This window comes from Microtus ochrogaster, linkage group LG4, assembly GCF_000317375.1.
Source record: "Microtus ochrogaster isolate Prairie Vole_2 linkage group LG4, MicOch1.0, whole genome shotgun sequence".
Classification (NCBI taxonomy): Eukaryota; Metazoa; Chordata; class Mammalia; order Rodentia; family Cricetidae; genus Microtus; species Microtus ochrogaster.
Genome location: NC_022030.1, coordinates 66,143,070 through 66,157,935, shown reverse-complemented (window position 1 = coordinate 66,157,935; position 14,866 = coordinate 66,143,070). Strand labels below are relative to the sequence as shown.

The 14,866-nt window shown below is 44.6% G+C and overlaps 1 protein-coding gene across 1 annotated transcript in view; it reads left to right on the top strand.

Annotated features, from left to right (window-relative positions):
- The window catches only part of Cab39 (calcium binding protein 39), an 81,012-nt gene extending 71,521 nt beyond the window's left edge, over nt 1–9,491 (top strand). The window contains exons 6-9 of the mRNA XM_005361776.2: nt 698–757; nt 2,874–2,939; nt 6,055–6,198; nt 6,989–9,491. Coding sequence (XP_005361833.1) covers nt 698–757; nt 2,874–2,939; nt 6,055–6,198; nt 6,989–7,177 — 459 coding nt within the window. The 3' untranslated portion in view covers nt 7,178–9,491. The remainder of the gene's footprint in view (nt 1–697; nt 758–2,873; nt 2,940–6,054; nt 6,199–6,988) is intronic.
- Nucleotides 9,492–14,866: the final 5,375 nt, after the last annotated feature.

Below are 14,866 nucleotides of genomic sequence, written 5' to 3'. Positions count from 1 at the left end.
TTGAGCAGCTGTAAATCTTTGGGATTGGGTTAGAAACCTTCTTAAACAGCATACTATGAAGAATGTTCAAGTCACGCTTTCCCAAACATGTGTTTCGATTTACTTAATTACTAAGCTCTTGCTCTTACTGGGCAGTGCTTAAGTGCCAAAAACTTAAAGCTTGTAAAAATCAACGTGACTAGAAGTGACAGTCTAATGAAGGGGAGGGGGGTTATTAGATAATCCCACGAGCAAATGTAGAGTCACAACTGTGACCCATCAAGAAAGGTTTTCTGAGGAAGTGATCCCAAGTCAGGGGTCAGGGTCAGGAGCAGATGACTGGACATGCAGAAAGCCTTTGTGAAGGGAGGTTATCAGGAGGTGAGTGGCAGGTCAGTTCTATGCAGATGAGGAGTCCCAGTGTATCTCCTCAAAGGAACTCAAGCTGGTGTGCTCCTGTCCATGCACAAGACCCAGGCCAGTGCACCCTCGAGCTAGCTCCAGAGAGCCCTAAGGAAGTTTAAACAGTTCTCACCCAGGGAGACCAAGGTCATTTCATGGTCCTGAGAAAAAAAATCATAATGAAGTATTAAGTACTGTCTGCTAAATTTAACAACAGTTTATCAGGCAATTTGGCAAAGAATATTTTAGAATTCTTTTTTTCTAAGAAAACATTAGTGGAGAACAACTATAAAAATACATCTTTTTCTTTTCCTAGGATTTACTCACGAGACATAAATTGCTCAGTGCAGAATTTTTGGAACAGCATTATGATAGAGTAAGTATGTATTACATCTGTAAACTTTGCCAACAGAAATGAAATTAGCTTAAATGGAGGTTTAAGGTAGGTTTTGTATCAGAATGTTTGACTCTATGGTGTTTGTAAATGATGCTGTAATTACTTCTTTACTGAAACAACAGGGAGTACTACTAAGTCTGAAGCAAAATTTGATCTGCGTCTTGTATATTTTCTTATTTTAGAAGAGTAGAATTTTTGCTACTTGAGTGGTAATCTTTTTTATTTAAAATGCAAAGAGAATTTAATCTGACATTTTTTACTTTCTTCTTCCTTTTTCATCAGCTGCTCCATACAAAAGAAAGAGGCAGCAGCTGATGGGATTTGAGCAGTGCAGGCCTAGAGTGGGCAGGACCGCAGCTTTGCTCCTGCCTCACTGCTTACCCCTTGTGCCCATGGTCAAGGGACTTACTGCTTGGGGCTTAGATGAGGATGGTGATTCCAGCTCTGTCAGTGTCAGTCAAGCCCAGCACTGATAGCCTCCAGAGAGCTGGGTGATACTGCCTCAGCTACACAGCTACTGCAGGGCTGCAATGCCTGTGTTCACACCCACTCATCTGCCTTCCTCTGGAGGGCTTCTCACTATGCCACATTAGTTCCCTCCACACTGTCCGACATCTGATAGGCACACTTAGAGGACTAAGAATAATAACTGTCCACTTAAACTTCCTGTCTGTCCCACAAGACTTACTTTTTTTAAAACTATTCTACTAGTAGTTTAAATCTTTAATGTTTTAAATATTGTTGACATTTCACCATTTGCTTTCCTATTCCACTGTATTATAAGGTTCTCAGAGACAGAGTCTATGCTTCCTCATGCTTGTCCCTTCTGCTTATCTTCCCCTCTCCCAGCTGCATCATAGCATGTAGCCAAGTACGCAGCCTCAGATGGCTTGAGCATTGACAGCACTTTATTTCTGCCATGAGTGTGGGTGTTTGCTTTTGTGTCTCTGGTTTAAGGTGGCAGCCGTCATTACATAGGGACCTCAAGGGCTTTAACACAGTGATTCTCAACCTTTGGGTCACCATATATCCTGCATATCAGATATTTACGTTATGATTCATAACAGTGGGAAAATTACAGTTATGAAATATCAACAAAATAATTTTATGGTTGGGGGTCACCACAACATGAGCAACTGTATTAAAGGGTCTGACATTAGGAAGATTGAGAATCTCTGCTTTAACTTCAAACTGCCTGAGTCCGGTTTCAAGTGCTAATAAAACCAAAGGCAACTGCTTTCTTTGCTCTTTGTGACTTCTTTAACCTCAAAGTAGCTCCTGCCTACAGTGTGTGGAGTGTGCAGCTTTCTAAGTTCACAGAGATAGCACTAAAACATCATAAGCAGTTAGGAATTGCCACCCATCTTATTAATATGTTACTATCTTAATTTAAAGCCTCCCACATATAGACTATCTTATTTAAAGAAATTTACTGTAGATAATAAAGTCTGTTTTAATGTTGAAGTACAATAGTTTGCTGCATATTATTAGTGAATGTGGCATTAGCTAACAAGATATTAGGAAGACGTATATTAGGCAACCAGCAGAAATGCGTCAAGTACAGTCAGAAGGAATGTGAACTCCTAACAAAAAGAGTGCGTGCTCCAATAATCCCGACCACTGGGATTTTTGTTTTGTTTTGTTTTATGACTTAACACACTACTGGGTTTCTCCTCTCAACTTTGTTTTCTCTCCTTGCTTGATACCTAGAAAGAACAGGGACATTTTTCCCTTGTTGTTTAGACAAGTTGGTTCCTGTATATAAACAAGTAGGAGTTTTCTGGTGTAACACCAAGAAATGAGTGTGGAAACTGTGAGAACATATTGATGCTTTATGAGGCTGATTTAAGGTGCAGAGAAGGACTTTGTCAGAGCAGTCTCTGGATCTCACTGGAGCCTGGAGGGGACCACTCCCAGGAGCTCCATGTGTAGAGGTGGTTGTTGGCATCACCAGAGGGGCACAAAGGAAGGAAGGTTTGACACCATTGTCAGCAAGAAAGCACAGACCTTTGCTGATGTTGAGAGTCAGCCTCAAACTTTATCATGTCATCTTGCCTCCTTTTTCTTAACCTTGATGTATGTTTTCTGGTCTCAGTTTTTCAGTGAATATGAGAAGCTACTTCATTCAGAAAATTATGTGACAAAGAGACAGTCACTGAAGGTATGGACAATTCTCTTTCTCACGTCATTCGTTTCCCTTCATTGTGGATTTGCAACTTGAATTTGTATACATGCTGATGTTGGTTGTAGACTTTTAGGAGACAATAAATACATTTGTGATTTTGGCGTAGTCAGGACTTGTGCACAGTTTGAGGTTTATTAGTGATCTCTATGGGGTAAATGCCCACGTGTAAGATTGAGACATCAAAGGGGAATATAAAAGGAGATGGAAGAGGATTTTATCTCCTAACAGTGCAGTATTTTAGATTCTGAAATAATTTTGTAGGGATTGAAATTTTTATTGGCCTGGGCAGTGATGGCATGCACCGTTACTCCCAGCATTCCAGAGTCAGAAACAAGTGGATCTGAGTTCCGGGACAACCGTGGCTATAAAATGGAACCCTCCCTCAAAAGATTTTTTTTGGTTTTGGTTTTGAAACAGAGTCCTGCTATATGGCTAAAGTTGGGCTTGAATCCTGTTTAAACCATGACAAGCATGAACCATCATACCTTGCAGAAAGATACTTTAAATGGATTCATGCCAACTATATAAAGCATTCTGGGTATATACCACATGTGGAATAGACGTTGGCAGTGAGGGTTAGGGCCAGCGTGTGAACAGTGAAACTGAAATGCCGCAGCTTTGCCTGCTGGTATCAACAAAGGATGTGGAGAATTCCATTTGAACCTTAAGCATGTTAAATTTAAGATTGAAAGTCTAGAACAGTCGTTGGCAAACTAAGGAGTTGGAGATGTAGCTCAGTGGGTCAAGTCCCTGCTATGCAAGCACGAGAAGTAGAGTCAGAGTCCCAGTATCCACACTGAGTGCTGGGCAGCCACGGCAGTCACCCTGTGCTTGGGTGGTGGAGACACCATCCTAGGGTCAAGTGTAGTTTAGTTGTTAACTAAATCAACAAATTCTAGGTTCAAGTAAGAAGACATTCTGCCTCAATATGGCAAGTGGAAAAGTGGCTATGGTGGACACAGGTATTTGCCCTACACACACACACACACACACACACACACACACATTTATACATATGCACCCAAGTATGTGTGCCTGCACACATATAAACAAGTGTGTAGACCACGCACGTGCAACTGCCAAATTATAGCCTAGAATCCAAACTCAGCCAACTGACTGGTTTTGTAAAGTTTTACAGGAACAGACATTTATTTCTGCATCATCTTTGGCTGTTTGAAACTGTAACAGGAGATCTGAGAGCTTGTCACATAGACCATATGGCCTACAGAGTTTAAAATGTGCTTTCTCAGCTGCAGACCTCTGTGTGTTATTATAGTGGTTATTAAATATGTAGCAGCACATCCAGTTTTGTCAGGAAGTAGTTCTACAGGAACTGGAGGTGGAGTTCCAATGATTTAGAATCTCATTTAAATGTTTCACTGGATGTATTTTAAATTCCACTTTTCTCAGAATTCCTCAAAGGTATCTGATTTTGTATTGATATGACACCATTCCTTCCCTACTGGCAGCAACTTTATATCCCTTTATACCCCAACTTCTTTTTCAGTGTCCAAAGAATTGGAGTTCACAGTCCTCTTCTTGGAGATAACTAAACTGAAGCTAGTCTTTCCTCAGCATGCCTTCAGTTTCTGTAATAGAGGATGAGCACAATGAAAGCTGCACCCTCTGACACCCACTTACAAGTCTTCAGAGGATGCAGGCAGGCCGCTTCTTACCTTGAAAATTAGTAATTATATGATTCATAATTATATGATTCTTATCACTTATGAGTGATAAGAAGCCTGAAGTTAGTTTTTAGTTACAAAAATTATTACATTGCTGGCGCCGCCTTTAATCCCAACACTCAGGAGGCAGAGGCAGGTGAATCTCTTGAGTTCAAGACCAGTCTGGTCTACAGAGTGAGTTTGAACTGTTATACAGAGAAACCCTGTCTTAGAAAAAAAAGAATGATTACATTGCACTTAATTTATGTGGGGATTGGGGCACACATGGAGGTTAGGAGAACAAGTTCTCCCCTCCCACCACGTGAGTCCTGGCGATTGAACTCAGGTTGTCTGGCTTGGTATGCAAGCACCTTTGCCCACTGAGCCATCTTGCTGGCCTGAAACATAAGTTTTATAAATTCCTTATAAATGCTAGGTAGCATAGTTGTTTTCCTGAACAACAGATTGGGGGGTTGGGATATGAGTGCAGGTGCTGGAGGAGGCCATGAGAGCCTTGGAGCTTTGGTTACAGTCAGTCATGAGCAGCCCACATGGGTGATGTGAACCTCTGCAAGAACAAGTGTTCCTGATCACTGAACCATGTCTCCAGCCCCACAGGTTTGGGGTCTTGGTTTTTGATGTTTGTTTTGTATGTTGAGAAGCTGTTTATCTAGAGCTCTGTTATTTAGAAATGTCAAATACCTAGAGCTCAGCTGGGAACCAGCAGCTGCCATCAGGCAGTTCTGTGCTTATGATCTCCATATGATCACACTTGAGTTTCTCACTGCATTCCCCAGAGGTCAGTACTGAATTACATATCTGAAGCCAGGGAGGCTGGCATGGGACAGTCCTTACTGTCTGCCCTTCTGTCCACAAGAATGATGCCGATGCCTGCTCCGAGCAGGGTACATAGCTGACACAGTGAACACACTGGGCCTCAGCTAGAGCTCAGCATGAAAACAACATGGAGGAAAATCTCACCTGAGCAGTAACCATTTGCACGTTGTGAGTTTATATAGTGGATCAAGGAAGCACTCAAACAGGCAGAGAAGGGTTCCGCTCTCTGCTGTGGTCCCTTTACAGCCACAGTCGTCTTGAGGAACCTCCGCTGAACGTACAGCTTTGGGGGGCAGATGTGGGAAAATTAAAACTATAGCACATGTTTAGGCAGACACTAACCTTCATCTTGGAAAGCCTTGTTAAATATATTTTAAAATGGGGTGGGGGTGGTGAGGACTTAGTTTAAGATTAATGAACAGAAATTCCTAGCACCCTTTGGTCTGATCACTTTCTTGATGTTGTTCATTTTTATTTTTGTTGCTGTTTTGTGGAAACCAGTCTCGTCTCTATATGACCATAAAGTAGGTTGTTGTTTAATTTTTTATTTGCTTTAAGTCTATTATTTGATGATCCAAATGTGTTCTCAGCTTCTTGGTGAACTGCTGTTAGACAGACATAACTTCACGATTATGACAAAGTACATCAGTAAACCTGAGAACCTCAAGCTGATGATGAACCTCCTCCGAGACAAGAGCCGAAACATCCAGTTTGAGGCCTTTCACGTGTTCAAGGTGGGCTGCGCTGACACAGTGCTCTCCTCCAGACTGTTGTTACAGTTAGTAAAATACTGCCAGCTTCCGGTAACCAAGTGATACTCAGTTCAGCCCAAGTGTTTAAACCAAAGCAGGGACCTGGAAGTGGGTGGACCATTTGGACTTGAGAATAAGAAAGTATAGTAGAGAGAGGGTGCCATTATTTTTCAGCTTGAACAGGAGGTAATTCAGAGAAGGATTTCCCTTGCTGCTCTCCTCCCCCGCCCACCCCGTCTAAGCTGGCCTCTGATTCACCTCTATCTATAGTTGATTAAGTGAGGGCCAGTGCAAAGCCGAAAGTATTTTGTTATGTTTGGGGAGGGGGGACTTAAGGTCTAATCTCACTTCCTGTGCCCAGAAATAATTTGATTTAAAGTATTTAGTCTTAACTACTCAGTTTTAGAGTTCGCAGAATGAGCTTGGCAGTCCGCTGTCGCCCCCCTCCCTTTGATTTTTTTCAAGACAGGGTTTCTCTGTAGCTTTGGAACCTGTCCTGGAAACTCACTCTGTAGACCAGGCTAGCCTCACAAAGAGATCCGCTTGCCTCTGCCACCTGAGTGTTGGGATTAAAGGCGTGCACCACTGCCACCAGGAGAGCTTGGCAATCTTTGTGCTAGAACAAATAGATATTATTTCCCCTTATCTTGTAAAAATAAGCTTTTTTAAAGCAAGAACCAATTATCTGCCCAGATAAGGTTCCTACCTGCTCAGGGGCTTGCTAGGTAAACTTTAACTGCTTCTCTGACTGACACGGTTTTCTCTTATGCAGGTGTTTGTGGCCAACCCCAACAAGACACAGCCTATCCTAGACATCCTCCTCAAGAACCAGACCAAACTCATTGAGTTCCTCAGCAAGTTTCAGAACGACAGGACAGAGGACGAGCAGTTCAACGATGAGAAGACCTATTTAGTCAAACAGATCAGGGATTTGAAGAGACCAGCTCAGCAAGAAGCCTAATTTCCAACAAACACCACAATATCCCATCCAACTTCAGCACTTGCTGTTAGCTACTCAGCATCAGGCACTCTTATCGATTCATGAGGAACATTACTGCTAATCTGCTGTTAAGTGAACGGTTTTCATTTTACCTTTTTGTTTTTCAGTCCAGGTTGGAGAACGTAGCTGCTGCTGCTTGCACATTAGCGCGCACGTGGTCTTTCCCTTGACCTCTGTCATTTCAGAACTCACAGACTCCATTTGCTACAGGAGTTCTGAACATGGCTGAGTTCATGCAGGCAAATGTATGATGAAAGTGGTCTAGGGAAAAGACGTTGATGACATCAGCTGACACCTGCTCATCAGCAATGCTCTGTGCAGATCTCTGCAGTATGGACGGGCACACTGGCGTCCCAGAGCCAGATCAGCCACTGTCGCCGAAGGAACAGGAGGGGAACTATATCCAGTGTGAGCTTTGGGGAGGATAAAGTTGACGTGCAAATAAATTGATACTGAAACTTAGCAGCTTCTCAAGTGTGGAGCTTCATAAGGTCATAAGGAAAGTGTATATATGCTTTTCACAGCTTTCTAGAACTTTTTGACATTTGATTTTCTTGAGACTTGTGAACCTGGATGTGTAGAAAGCTATTTGTTCATTTTACTTTTGAAGGTATTTTAAAACAGTAGAGCTAGCAGCGACACCTTACGTTTCATTTCAATACTGCTTACAGGTTTCTTTTGTATATAATTCTTAGAATGCTCATTTCTTTTAAATCGTTTAATTTGTACAGCAGAGGAATGTTATTGTAGTAGTATGTAACTATTACCTGAGTTTTGCAAAAAAAAAAAATGCTCATATGTAATTGAAATACTTGAGATCACATGAAAATGCTGATTTTAACATTTAAGGATCACAGCACTAAAAGAAAAAGAACCAATCCCTTGTATTCAGTTCCCCAGTGGGGCACCGTTGGCAGGTGGAAGTACAGACCTAGAACTCAGTCCTCCACATGGACCTGCAGAATATTGGCCTTATTCATTTAAAATGAGTCCTGAGATTGCCATATCTATGAATGATACAGATTATGCTAATAATGCTGATTCTTGTGTGGTCGGGGGGCCTCTGTAGAGCACCCTTTCTTTCTTAGAGTAAGTAATATCCAGTCCAGTAGTCGTGAAACTGAATAATTCAAGCTTTGGCTTCTCTTAGGAAAAGAAGAGCCCTAGGCCTAGATCCTCTGAGGAGATTGTTTTTAATGTCCCTTTCCTTAATGCTGCAAATTATCAGTATTTATAAAGCAACTGATTTTGCACCACTTTTTGTGACTGTGACCACAGCAGAACAATGTCTCCTAGACTGTATCTCCGTAAAGTTACTAGGATGGGGTCTGTTCACCTCAGTGACACACAGGTCACAACTAACAACTTAAAATCTGAGTTTACCCGATCCTGTTCAGCATGACTGTAGCTGACTGAAACAATGATGAGTCTTTGCTCGCCTCCCTTACGAACTGAACGATTCATTGGCCAATAAAAGGAGCCTCCTGGCTGGGGTTTGAGCAGGTTTAAGGTTTCCTTCAAGGAACACAAGTCAGAAAAACCACTCCAGAAGATTCAGGTGTGTTCTTTCTATTTCATTTAGATGGCAGTGTACAATAGTTTCCAAGGCTCTCTCCACCAGGGTGTGTGTGGGAGAGGAGAAGAGGGAGAATTCCTGTTGACTAGTAGAATAGGGAAAGCATTCAGTCTCCTGGACTAAGAAATCTCAGCAGGAGGCAGACTCAACTGAGCTGACCCAGTCTTTGCCATGCGGTGCCGTGGGTCAGGATTTAGTGCGACAGCAGTCATTACGCCAAGTGGAAGGGGTGTGTCCTTGCCAAGCTAGCTCTTAGAACTCCAGACAGAAAACAGCTTCCACTTGGGCAAACATAAAGTAGTGCTAGAGTTCGGGTGTGGAAGATGAATGCAGTGTGTCACAGAAATGTGTGTTACTAATGCGTTGGGAGCTGGAGGCAGAGAAGGCTCTGGATGGTTTTTAAACAGAACAATGTGAAACATTCAAAATTGGAAAATGCATTTGACCTGTGATCATTTACTAGGTTCCTATTACCAAAACAATTATCCTGGGTGTGGTTTCTTCGGTGTTATAAAGGGTTAATTTTACTTAAGGCAGTTACTTAATGTGATTTTTTTTTAACCCTTAAAAAAGTGGGAGATGTATACAATTGTTAATGATATGGAAGTGTTTCCTTTCTCCTGAGGAAAAGTGAATTTCTTATCAGAATATCTGGCTGGCCCTGTAATTTAAATTAAAATAAAATTTTGGAGAAATTGACTTGTGATGTCCTTTAGACAGTTACATTATGACACTGTGAAGAGTCCCATCAAGAAACACACCGCATACATTTTGTTGAAGACTGGGCAAGAAACAGTTAACTCATTCTTTTACCTGGCCCTTGGGAGGCAGAGGCAGGCTATCTCAGTGACATATATAGACCAGCCTGGTCTACAAAGAGAGCTCCAGGACTGTTAAACAGAGAAACTCTGTCTCAGAAAAGCAAACAAGAGTTAATGCAGTTTCCCGGAGTCTTTCCCGTGTGCAGTATGATATCCATGTCACAGCACCCTTCCTTGTTTCCAAGCTCAATGCCATTGCACCATTTTATGGCACCCCCTTCCCAGCATTTGGGGTGTAGATCTGTCTTTGGTTTTGTTCACTTGGAGACAGGACTATGTGCTTGGCAGAAAGATTGACAAGCCACTGTCACTGGAGTGTCACCAGTGGAGGTGAGACCTGTGAAGCATCAAGGCCCGTCTGGCCCCTTGTCTGTCTCCCTGCCCCTATATACAATACCTGCCAACACTTAGCCTTGTCTATATCTCTCCAGTCGCGGGCAGCACAAGGGACGTGCTTTTGCTGGAGACACTTCGTTAGAATAACAGCATCTTACTGCTCTCGTCTACAGGGCAACTACACCTACCAAGGGTCAGGCCAAAGTTCCCCTGCAGCTCAGATTCCTCTTTCCCACGCCCATGAGCTGCAGGTTGACCAGTCACCCTGTGCTGCCTACCTCCATCCTAGCCTGTAAGACTAGAAGAGCTCAGAATCATGGAAGACCGAAGGGCTGCAGTGTTCCATAGTCACCCCAAAGCGTCTCTTAGCTGCAGCCCTTTTCTGACCATTGGGAACGAGGTAAGAGTCTCCTATAAGACCTTCATTCCCAAAGTCCAGCTGCCTCCCTGAAACTAGGAAGACCTCGGGAGGGTCTGAACGTGTTCACTTCCACTTTTTAGCGTGTGTGACAACCGTTTTCTCCCAAGATTCTTTTCTTCCCTACATACTCCCACTCAGCACGTGGAGGCTGAGGTTGTCTGCTAAGGCCTGGCTGTTCTGCCTCCCTGCGTTCACACTGCCCGGAGGGGCCTGGTGATTGCACAAAGCTCTAACACCTGTTTGTGACACCTGTCTCCACAGTGACCTCAGAAACCTAAATGTCTGGTTTTCCTCTGTGCCTTTCCTGGAGAGGTCACTGGCCCCCCAGGTTCCTAGACGAGATTATATCCTCTATAGTTAAGGTTCTTTCTGCGATGGAAACGCCTTTTCTTGTTGGTGTCTACAGACACCACTGTGCTTTCATATTTCCACACAGGTGACAGGTTTGTAATTGGGCCTGATCAAAATGAAAACTTAGAAGCCATAGATTGTTACCACCTGCATCCCAGAGCTGATGCGCAGGGTAGGAATGGCAATGGCTATACTTTGTAGTGGCTGGAGCTTCCTTCCAGTTGAGATGCAAAGATGAGCCTTAATGAGTGGCAAGCCGTTGGACACTCCCAGGTGCCATTCCCCACCTTGCCTGGTCTAGTCAGTAGATAGGGCTGGATTACCAACCTGGCCAGGACCATCGGTGCCTTGTGTCTCCTGTATGGTGACGGTGCTCCTCTGGACCCAAGTAGAGGAGTGACTGCACCAAGCAGCTGCCCTCTGTGATGGTGACTGCTGTGGCTCCTGGGAAAAGACCCAGCGCTCTTCAACCTCAGAAGGGTTCACCTGCCTCTGGAGTCCGAAGCAGTGCTGAGCCCAAACGTCCACCATGGTAGCCAGCTTTGATGCACTCTAACCCAAGTGTTTCCCAGGACCTGGTCTCGAATAGATGATAGCACTAAGGCTAGCTAAACAGCCTGACCACCTCTCCACCTCGCCTGCGGTAATCTGGCCTCCAAGCTTCAGCACTGAGCTGCTTTCACACTTTAGCCCCACTGGAGGGCAGTGTAGCTCCTCGGTTTAGTGCTGCAGCATTTATGTGGACATTGACTGTGAAGAGACCCAGAAGCCCAGGGATTGTCTTGTGCTGGGCAGCCTGGGGCTTCCTGGTTGGACATCATTTTCGATCAAGAGAGTAGTCAGGATTATAGGAAGATGGCAGAGGAAACCCTGAGTGAATGTGTGTTGTTGACAGGGGCTTCACAGTGGTGTTTCAGCCTCCCACACCAAAACAGGTAGACATGGTTCTTCGGTCTTTAGAGTCTGAGTGGTAAACCCCCAAAGCCCTCATTCTCCAAACATGGCGTGTTGGGGCAGTGCAGAGGTAGCCAACAGCTAGCGTTCCTGTGGGCTACAGAACACGTGGACACACTTCCGTAGAGCATGCTAGTGAGTGAGGACAAGGCCAGAGCATCTGAGACTGAACGTCCTCTCCAAATGTCCCACGGCACCCAGCCTGAGAGGTTAGCCTGGGCTGTTACAGAGAGGCCCACAGGCCAGGGCCTGCTGGCTGTAGGGACGGGATACCTAACCCCTAAGCCCTACTCCCCGACCCTAGAAGACAAAGCTCTAGGGACTGAAGAACAGCAGGGGAAATATCCCAGGCCTTGTTACCCTATGAGGCTTGCCCACTACAACATGGTTTCTCTTACGTGCATCTAAATAATAGCCCCCAGAGTCCCTGGGATCCTTGTAGAGGAGGAGGCAAGCTTGGGTGTGAGAGTGGGTGGCAGTACAAAAGGGTGTGTCTACAGAGCTCCCCCTACTCACGCCCTCAATTCCCCACGGAAGATGTGGAAAAAAATTTTTTCTTTGTTTTTTGAGACAGAGTTTCTCTGTGTAACAGCCCGGCTATCCTGGAACTAGCTCTTGTAGACCAGGCTGGCCTCGAACTCACAGAGTTCTGCCTGCCTCTGCCTCCTGAGTGCTGGGATTAAAGGTGTGCTCCACCACCGCTGGGCGAAAGATGTGGAATTTTGATCCAGGCTTGTGGCTGTGAAGAACCGAACTTTCGGGCTGGAGAGATGGCTCAGTGGTTAAGAGCACTGCCTGCTCTTCCAAAGGTCCTGAGTTCAATTTCCAGCAACCACATGGTGGCTCACAACCACCTGTAAAGAGGTCTGGTGCCCTCTTCTGGCCTGTATACTTAATAAATAAATAAATCAAAAAAAAAAAAAAAAAAAAAAACAACCGAACTTTCTCACTTAAATCTGGCTGTGGATGAGACAAAGGTCAAGTTCACCTGGGAGCAAAAGCGAAGAGCCACGGTTTTCCTACTCTAACGGGCATGCCTAGCTCCATTTCTGCTCCCCCTGCTGGCTTTGGCACATGACTGTTCAAGATGGGGAGACGAGTAAGAGCCAACTCTTGGGCTTTCTAGAGGGGCTGAAGAGAGTGCCCAGCACACAGTAGGTCATCAATACATGGTGACTTGGAAAACCCAATGGGGGTCCCGTGGTCCCTTTATAATACTCCCCAACTTTGGTTCATCCTCTGGTTACAGAGATAAAAACAAATCTTGCTGGGTTGGGTGACACTGACCTTTAATCCCAGCACTTGGGAGGCAGAAGCAGGCAGATCTCTGTGAGTTCAAGATCAGCCTGGTCTACAGTATGAGTTCCTGGAAAGCCAGAACTACAGAGACCCTGTCTCAACAAAAAAAGCCAGTCCGTTTGCTGGCATTTGTGATCACTGTGATACGCACTGTTGACACCTGCCACTTGGCATCAAGGTGCCAAGACTGCGTGTGCATTGGCCTATTCCTTCTCACCCTAGCCCAGCAGGGAGATGGGCATGCAGAGGAGTGAGGACAGTACTGCCAGAATGACTGCACCCAAGAAGCTCTGAAGTCTGCCTCTTCCAAGCACTGTTCAGAAGGGTTAAGACTCTTGTCTTGAGCTAACAAGAGGAACCCAAGCAACATCTGTCTGTTCATCCAGTGAAAGTGGAGGCAAAATGAGCCAAATGAATTCCCAAGATGGCCGAGGCTTTCCCTGAATGCCTCACCTGGTGAGGGAATGCTTTGTCTGAGCATAGAGAGATTGAGGAAGACAGAGAAAATCAGCAGGGCTGGGGGGAGCAGAGGGGGTTTGGACAGGTTGGAGCCCGGAAGAGCCTGAATTAAGGTTAGACAGATGCTTGGCCCAGCAACAGCTTCCTCCACATTTTGCCAAGAAAGTGGTCAGGCTGTAGAAGGAACTGCAGATCCTGAATATTCTTGGCTGTTTGTTTTATTCATCTGGGGCTGATCTCAACTTTTCTAATCCTCCAGCCTCCACCTCCCCAATGCTGGGATTACAAATGTGTGCCACCATATCCAGTTTAGAATCCAGAACATTCCTGAGGTGAGTAGATCCTCTGGTCCTGCTAGAATCAGATCCAGAGATGAACCAAGAAGAGATAAAACAGAAAACAGTCAACTCAAGGTTCGACTATAATACAAGGCCGGAGCTCTGCAGACTGCAAGCACCTCAGGCAAGGGGCACAGGGATAGCTACCGCCAAGATGATCTCATTCTACTCCGAAGGTCAGTTTACGGTCAGGCCAATAGAACAACACCATTATTCAGCACATCCAAGACACTCAGTGAACTCCCAAATACGATCAGTGTAGAAGTCCTCAGAGACCCGCAACTGTGGCAAAGCTACAAAGAGGAGTGCTTGAAAGCAAGAGCCAGGGGCACCTGCCTAGGTCTCAGCATTCGGGAGGCTGTGGCAAGAGGCTGGAGGCATCCAGGTCTGACTGCTGGGCTAGCGAGACACTGTCTCAACACAAAAAAATGTTCAGGACAACAATGATACAATCATTTCTCTCTTATAGAGGAATAGAAGCCAGAGGAGGTATAAATAAAATAATAATGATAAGAAGAAGCTATCTAGAGTACTAAAGCTCAAAGCAAACAAGAAACAATCAAAAAAGAAAGAAAGAAAAAGGAACAATCAAGAATTCTATAGCCAGGAACTGGTGAGATGGCTTACAGACATGGTGGAAGGAACAACTGATCACAACAAGTGTGCACGGGCAAATGCAATCAAAAATGATTTAAAAGTAATATCAGTAAAGCTGACCTTTGGAAGTAAAGGTGAAATGAGGGGGGCCTTTTCAAATAAATAGAGACTCCTGCTTATAGACCTGTCTCAGAATAAATTACTACTAGAGAGAAATTTCTAGGCTGAAGAAAGAGAAGCAGATGTTAGTTAAATGTACTGGAAGAAGAGTCCCAGACACCGTGAATATGGAAGTTGTTTTTTTGAGGCAGAGTTTCTCTGTATAATGGTCCTGGCTGTTCTGGGGCTCACTCTGTAGACCAGGCTGGCTTCGAACTCAGAGATCCTCCTGCCTCTGCCTCCCAAGTGCTGGGATTAAAGGTGTGCGCCACCACAGCCTGGCAAATATGTAGGCTTTGAAATGATAAACATGCTTTTCCTCTAACTTTCAAAAGACAA